The sequence below is a fragment of the Brachyhypopomus gauderio genome, chromosome 10, assembly GCF_052324685.1.
Source record: "Brachyhypopomus gauderio isolate BG-103 chromosome 10, BGAUD_0.2, whole genome shotgun sequence".
NCBI lineage: Eukaryota > Metazoa > Chordata > Actinopteri > Gymnotiformes > Hypopomidae > Brachyhypopomus > Brachyhypopomus gauderio.
In genome coordinates this window covers 18599509-18607415 of record NC_135220.1, presented here as the reverse complement: position 1 = coordinate 18607415, position 7907 = coordinate 18599509, and the positions used below count along the sequence as shown (strand labels likewise).

At 41.2% G+C, this 7907-nt stretch overlaps 1 protein-coding gene and 1 pseudogene across 1 annotated transcript; both read right to left on the bottom strand.

The window, feature by feature from the left end:
• Nucleotides 1-5725: 5725 nt before the first annotated feature.
• LOC143525830 (histone H2A) lies at nt 5726-6242 on the bottom strand. The gene has a single exon (XM_077020213.1). The coding sequence runs from the start codon at nt 6240-6242 to the stop codon at nt 5856-5858; it is 387 nt and encodes a 128-aa protein (XP_076876328.1). The 3' UTR covers nt 5726-5855.
• Nucleotides 6243-6915: 673 nt separating this feature from the next.
• On the bottom strand, nt 6916-7588 carry LOC143525829 (histone H1 pseudogene; annotated as a pseudogene).
• Nucleotides 7589-7907: the final 319 nt, after the last annotated feature.

Genomic DNA, 7907 nt, shown 5'->3' with positions numbered 1-7907 from the left:
AGAGCGATCACTTGCACAAGAGCTTCCTATAAGTAGCCTATAATATGACCTCATTTATAGTACATTTATAGTACACCACAGTAATTAACTATAAGGCTAATGCACCAAAGATGATTTGTATATGCCTGTAATAGATATTACACGGTACCAATGTTCTATACCGATCCGATACAGATGTCTTTCCTTTGCACTAAAAACATTATGGAGTTGTGGTTCAGTTGCTTCTGTGAAGCTTACATTAACGAGAGTTGCATTATATATATATATATATATATATGCTATAGGTTTTTAAGGTCATATACATATATGTGTATAAATAAAACAAAAAGAAAAACTTTGTTTTACAAAACTAAAACATTGCCACACAGCGCTTTATTGAGACGATATCACTTGCTTGTTTCTCAGCTGTCCTGGCGTCACACACACACACACACACACACACACACACACACACACACACACACACACACACACACACACACACACACACACACACAGTGTAAATTGTAATTTTCCCTGTGCCTCTCACACCAGGCTCTGAGTAGAGACAACACACGGCTGTGCTGTGTACGAGTCTATTCACTCAACCTCCACTTAAAACCAAAAGAAATTAAACCTGGGATTGATTACAAGAGGATTATTATTTCTAGCCGAATAAATATGTGGGCAGTAAACTTATTTTATTCTTCAGCTTCTAAATCAACATTTCCAGTCAACTTAAAACCTAAATGCAGGATAAGATTAACTCTGATTTATCGATTTCTATATGCCTAAAGTTTACCAAACCACGGAGAAATTAATTTAATGAATGTAAAGCGAGTGCTTTAATTGATAGTTAGTTATTTGTTCTCGCCGGCTATTTAACTTGGCCGTTATCAACCGTGGTAAAGTTGGCTCAGCGTTTTATGTTCGCCAGACATTCACGAAATGGACTCGTTATTAAAAAAACAGATAGTGTATGCGATAAATACCTATTATGCAATTCCTACATATTGTGAATTTATCCCCACACAATTGCTTTCAATTAAGATTTAGAAGATGTGAAGAGATCACATCTAGGAATTAACGACGAGTTCATGCTAGTCGGTAAGCGCTTCAGTGCTTCTTCAGTGCATCTTTTCAAAATAAAAGTCATATGTTAGTTCAACATGTGCAAATGAACATGTGAACCTATCAACACAAAGATATCAAGTACACACAAGGAGCAATGCATTTCATGTGCATCTGGACTTGTGAAACATTTCTCACATTTGTGAAAACAAATCAAAGCTCAGATTTCCTGTTTTTACCACTGGTGGATAAAATAAGCATTTTACCAGTTACGCAAATATAAATTCCTTAGTAATAAAAACTTTGTTGTTTCCCTGCACAATATTTACCACATCAATAACTAGACTTCTGTGTTGACAAAGTAAGTTTTACCTGCTTTTGTGGGATAGTGGACTGACAGGGGACTGATACAGTTAGGTCTTTCCATACCAGCTGAGATGCAGAATCCCTCCATCACTTTATTGTGTACTGTAAGGAACCATGTAATCAACCCACAGTTGGGTCAAAGCCATCTTTAGACAACTGCTTTCTATAGGGTCTACTTAGGTCAAAGCTGATGAATGGAGGACAATTACATCATGACAATTCAGCTACCAGGTAAGGAGCTTGAAGGTAAGAGAAAAGGACATGAATGGAGGATTCACATCCAACACTCCAAAATTAAGTTTTTCTGTTGTTCTCAAGATGACTTTGTTATTGCATACCCTGTTGGTGTAAAAAAAATTAAACTGCCCCCCCCCCCATCACCTGACTCCCTGTCCACTGAGTAATTTGGTTTTGTGCAGGACATCTAGCTTTAGATTCAGTCAAGCAACCACTGAGAACCATTGCTGGGAATTGTGGTTGGAAACAAGGAGAGTAAAAAAGGTTTTGATGTTAGCAAAAAGTTTGTGATGTTTGGTTATAATTTGAAAGAACAAAATCATCTAAACAGATTTGCAAGGTGTGGCGATTACTCCCGTAAGCATACCTTAAGCTCAAATCAGTCTTAATTTTGACAGCAATTTTTGATTTAGTTTTAGTCTTTTGACTAAAATGTCATTTAGTTTTAGTCATAATTTAGTCATTGGAGTTGTTTTTAGTTTTAGTCTAGTTCTGGTTGACTAATTTAGTTGACTAATTATCAAGAATTTAGTTGACTAAAATATAAATGGTGTAATAGTCATTATATACACTTGCACAAAATGAAACATTTATTAACCAGTTACAGAATATTATTGTTTGTATGTGCAATGTATACAAAAACAGATTTCCAAACAACTTTATTGACCTGAACTTATAGTTAGTGAGCATAACAATAACAAAACATTGATGATCAGTAGGCCCGAAAAAAAAGCATAGGAGTTTATGAACAATGCATATTACATTCTATATAAAACTGGGAGCCATAAAAACAGCAATGCCTTAGCCTGCAGATGTCGTTTTATTTGTCGTATTTTTCCTGACATGTGTCCCATGTGGTTCACACACCGTCTTGTTTTTCTCAAAGTCAAAGGAGAAATGTGTCCATATATCACCTTTTATCTTTCTCCCTGCTGACATTGTCGAGTTAACTTCGAGTTGAATTTCATGAGTGAGAAGGACCCGTTATTCTCAGACACAAGAGATGAGAAGATTTGTCCCTAGTTAATGATTAGAATTGTCTAAATCGGGTGGTACATTTGGAAGATTGTGATGTCTTTATTTTCTGCATGTGTGTGAAGCTACGTGTCAACTTTATGTAACACTGTATTGTTTAAATCCATAACACCATACTGTCTAAATCCATTCTCTTCCTTAATGTACATTTCCATATTAAATGTACATTATATGTGAGTCATGAGTAAGAGGTCATAATTGGTTTATCATGATTGGTTGTATCTGAAAGTCTACAGAGTTGATCTGGTCATGCCAAATCAGTCTTAGAGCTGGAGAACTGACCGTCAGGAGGTGCATGTCCTGTCACTAGTCTAACAGCAGCAGTTTCAGAGACACTGTTGCAGCATAATGGATGTCACTAACGGTCTAACTGTTTTTATGTGATTCCTTCATATATTCACTGTAGATAAGTGAGATGGGAGATATCTGAATTTAAATGACTGAGCTTGCTTGTCTGCATTTCTTCATATTTATTTATATATTTACACACATTACAGTGAACACTGTAAAATCAACAAATGTTGCACAGGTATAATCCAAGGGAGAAAGCACAGATGTGAAACGAATAGAAAAAGTGTGTGCAATTTCAGTGTGGTGTGTGTGTCTGGGTGCATGTGTCTGGGTTTGTGTGATGTGAGGGTGATATGGTGAGGGTATAGCAAGACTATTTGCTCTGTGAGAACATGATGTGTGTGTGTGTGTGTGTGTGTGAGAGAGAGATGGAAAGATGTGAGGGTTTGTCTGGTAAATAGTCATTTGCTCTATGACAACAGCAAAGTGTGTGTGTTCTGTGTTCTTGACTCCTGGTAAATATATTTCAGTAATGAAAACCTGTGATGTGAGCTGAAAAGAGTGCATAGGAGAAGACCGAGGACGATTTAGAAAGGTTGTGCAAAGAGGAATGGTCAAAGATCCCTCTTTCTGTATTCTACCATCTTGTGAAGTGTTATAGGAAATTAAGTGCTGTCTTGTTGGCAAAAAGAGGTTGTACAAAATACTAAAACCAGGGGTGCCAATAATTGTGGCACAAATTATTTGATTCAAAATATTTATTTCTAAATGTGATTTTTTTACCACCCAATATAGGCTATTGAATTAAAGCTTACATTTGGTTTATTAGAAGCCAAAGTTGCTCTTAACTGTTGCTCCTAAAGACTAAAAAATGTGAAAGTTCACAATTTGCCACAAGATGGTAGCCAAGCTTCTTCTAAATCTCCTCAACCAAGGGTTACTTGTCTTCTAGACAGTTTCATTTGTATTGTTCTTGAAGTTTTAGATTTAAAAATGCATACATTAGAACGGAAACATGGAACTCAGAAACAGCACTGTCATACACGAAATGAAAAAAGTAAAAAGCAATGAATAGTCTTGAATATTTTGGCCAACATAGTAATTTCTTATGTACAATAATGTAATTTAGTGGGCTAAACAGTTCTTGATAGACATTTGAAGGTAACACCACCAAGATTAATAGATAACCGGTGAGAATGCCATGCCCAGAATTCAGTGAACACATTTATTTTATCTGAAGAACTCACACTGACAAATCGGAAAGGTTTGTATACATTTAAAATGGAGCCTTGAATGAATTTTAACCCCACTGGTTAATTTGAGCTCAGCTAACCTCACAAGTTAAACCTTTTAGAAGGCTAAAAATTAAAACTACAGGCGAAGGTACCCACTCACCTTTATAGTACATTCTCAACTATAGAATGGAAACTAAAAAGGTATTAATTGTACATTATGGAAGTTGACAACTGCAAGTTATAACGACGCGTGACCGTTCCAAGCGATGTCAAGGCAATTTGCTAGCTTTGTAGTGAAACAATTAGGTGGCTCTTAAAAGAGCCTTTGGGTATCTTAATCTGAGCGGTCAGCTTAAGCACGTTCTCCACGAATGCGGCGGGCCAACTGGATGTCCTTGGGCATGATGGTGACTCTCTTGGCGTGGATGGCGCACAAGTTCGTGTCCTCGAACAGGCCAACCAGATATGCCTCGCTAGCCTCCTGCAAGGCCATGACGGCGGAACTCTGGAATCGGAGATCGGTCTTGAAATCCTGAGCGATTTCTCTCACCAGGCGCTGGAAAGGCAACTTGCGGATGAGCAACTCGGTAGACTTCTGATAACGACGAATCTCCCTCAGAGCGACAGTACCGGGTCTGTAACGATGAGGCTTCTTTACGCCGCCGGTAGCTGGGGCGCTCTTGCGGGCAGCCTTAGTGGCGAGTTGCTTCCTCGGGGCTTTACCACCGGTGGATTTACGAGCGGTCTGCTTGGTTCTTGCCATAACGAGAGAACTCTACCCTTCAACGACAAAGAAAGAAAATAAGGTGCAGTGAAAACGGCGTCCTTTTAAGCCCTAAACGATGACCAGCGTTCATTGGGCGTCTTAAATACGAACGCCATCCATTGGACAGTCGAGTGTGCGTCACTTCACGACAATTGGCCCATAATCTCGCGCGCACGTTACAAAAACAAGCCAATTCGCCTACTTTTCAGGCGGGTTCACGGCAATACTTTTGTTTGGATTTTTCTGGTCGCCTTTAGTTACCAGCAGCGCGTGCGTCTGATTGTTATTGATGGGAATTTCGGCTCTTTTTAGGGAGCCGGATCTTTTGGCTCAGCTCCTCATAAAGAGTCGGCTCTTTCGGCTCCCAAATGGCTCATTATTTGAGGGGGTGGCGAACGAAATTTGTTGGAGGGGGGGGGGGGTCTTAGAGGGAAACTGGATCTCGTCGTTCACTTAAAAGAGCCGGCTCCTTGAACCGGTTCGTTCGCGACCGACACATCACTACTGATTGTAGTCCCCGTTATCCCACATAAATTCATGTATGTGTACATGTAACAGCACGCTTAACATTTACATTTAGGACACTTACGCTCTTATTCAGAGCGACTTAAAGTGATTTCCATCTCTTCTTCACACAAGACATCCTAGATAGTAGGATAGGCCAGAATGCCAGACAACTAAACAGAAACAAAAGCCATTACTTAGTACTTCAATTAAAGAGTATCTTGGCTGTGTGCGTGAAAGAAGTGTTTAATAGTCATACAATGGTCAAGATGGAAAGACAAATCGGCATGATTTGAAAAATTGCACTTCATAAGTCGATGTGGGTGGCTCTTAAAAGAGCCGTTGGATTGACGATAGTAGAGAAGAGAAATTTACTTGGCTTTGACCGTCTTCTCGGTTTTCTTAGGCAGCAAAACAGCCTGAATGTTGGGCAGTACGCCACCCTGAGCGATTGTTACTCCTCCCAATAGTTTATTCAACTCCTCGTCGTTACGCACGGCGAGCTGAAGATGACGAGGAATGATACGCGTCTTCTTGTTGTCACGGGCGGCATTACCAGCCAACTCGAGAATCTCAGCAGTCAGATACTCCAGTACGGCAGCCAAGTATACAGGGGCACCGGCACCGACACGCTCAGCATAGTTGCCTTTGCGCAAAAGCCTGTGTACACGACCAACAGGAAACTGAAGTCCAGCGCGGGACGAGCGAGTCTTGGCCTTGGCCCTTGCCTTCCCACCGGTTTTCCCTCTGCCGCTCATAATTCTAACAACAGCGCCGTGTGAACAAAGCTGAAATAAAGAGAGCGCGCTGAGCGCTTAAAATATAGAAAAATCAGCTGCTCTCCTATTGGCTAAAGAAAGCATGACGAATATCCAATGGCGAAGCAGTCGACATCCAAAGCCAGCCTCCATTCCCTTCCCCTACAACACTCCCTCTGGCACATAATTTCCAGTTCCAATAAATTCGCCTTCATATATGCATTTCAATATTGCATAATATATTTTTCGAAATCTAAGCTATTGAATATATTGAATATGTAATGACAAGGACAGGAGAGATTGGCAAACTAAAGTATGCATTGCAGGAAATAGAATATTGTGTACATGTCTAGATGAGATGTAAAATGTTTTACGCGTTTTCCTCTCCATTACTCTCTATCGTAATAGTTTATTTATGTATGTACTTCAGTTTAGAATAAATTATTCGAAATGCACTAAGCTACTCAAGCTACGTATATGTATGACAAGGGCAGGAGAGAATGGCAAACTAAAATAGAATCTTGTGTATATTTCTGTATGTATAACAGGATGTACGCAGCGTACAGCAACGGATGAATATGCACTTTAAAATTCATATGTAGTGCAAAAAAAGCGCTTTAGAAAAGTTGGGTGGCTCTTAAAAGAGCCTTTGGGGGAGACCAAGACATGAAAATGTGCACGTTTACTTCTTCTTGGGGGCTGCTTTTTTCGCCTTTGTTGCCTTTGGCTTGGTGGACTTGGGCTTGACAGTCTTTGCCTTCTTGGGGCTCTTGGCTGCTTTCTTCGGAGCGGCCGGCTTCTTCGCTTTCTTGGGACTCTTGGTAGCTTTGGCGGCAGCGGGCTTCTTCGCCTTCTTGGGCGACTTCTTTGTAGCGGCGGCGGGCTTCTTTACCGCGACCTTCTTGGGCTTTTTAGCCGCGGCAAGTTTCTTAGCGGGCGACTTTTTCACCTTAGGTGCGGCTTTCTTGGCGGGCTTCTTCTTAGTTTCCGCTTGCTTGTTGATCTTAAATGAGCCAGATGCACCGGTTCCTTTGGTCTGCACCAAAGTCCCTTTAGTCACCAGGCTCTTGATGGCGAGCTTGACGCGAGAGTTGTTCTTCTCCACGTCGTAACCGCCAGCAGTCAAAGCTTTTTTCAGTGCGGCGAGAGACACGCCGCTCCGTTCTTTGGAAGCAGAAACAGCTTTAACGATGAGCTCACCGACGCTGGGTCCCGCTTTCTTGGGTCTAGCGGCTGCTTTCTTCTTGGGTGCTTTAGCCGGCGCCGATGCGGTCGGGGCTGGAGCCACTTCTGCCATCCTTCAATTATGTAGGAGAAATAAACACACGACACTGAACGAGCTGCTATGTGACGTTGAACCTTCCCTCCCCGCGAGGGGCAGTGGCCTTAAAAGAAACATGAGGACGGTGTAGACTCAACTCACCCCGCACTCCGTGCCTGCGCTTCCTTGAGCAGCTGGCACTTGTGTTTTCTCATTACAAATCTCGGCTTAAATATGTATGCAAAAACTATTTTCAAGGCATCAAACAACGCGTATGGCAAGAAAAGGCTTTCTCGTTTATTTGCGTGCCAGGAAAGCCCATGCAGTCCCAGGTCGTTTTGCACAACTGCCACAAAAAGGCCTCCTGCAACTGCTGCTCCACTGAAGCCATGCTGCATTTCGTG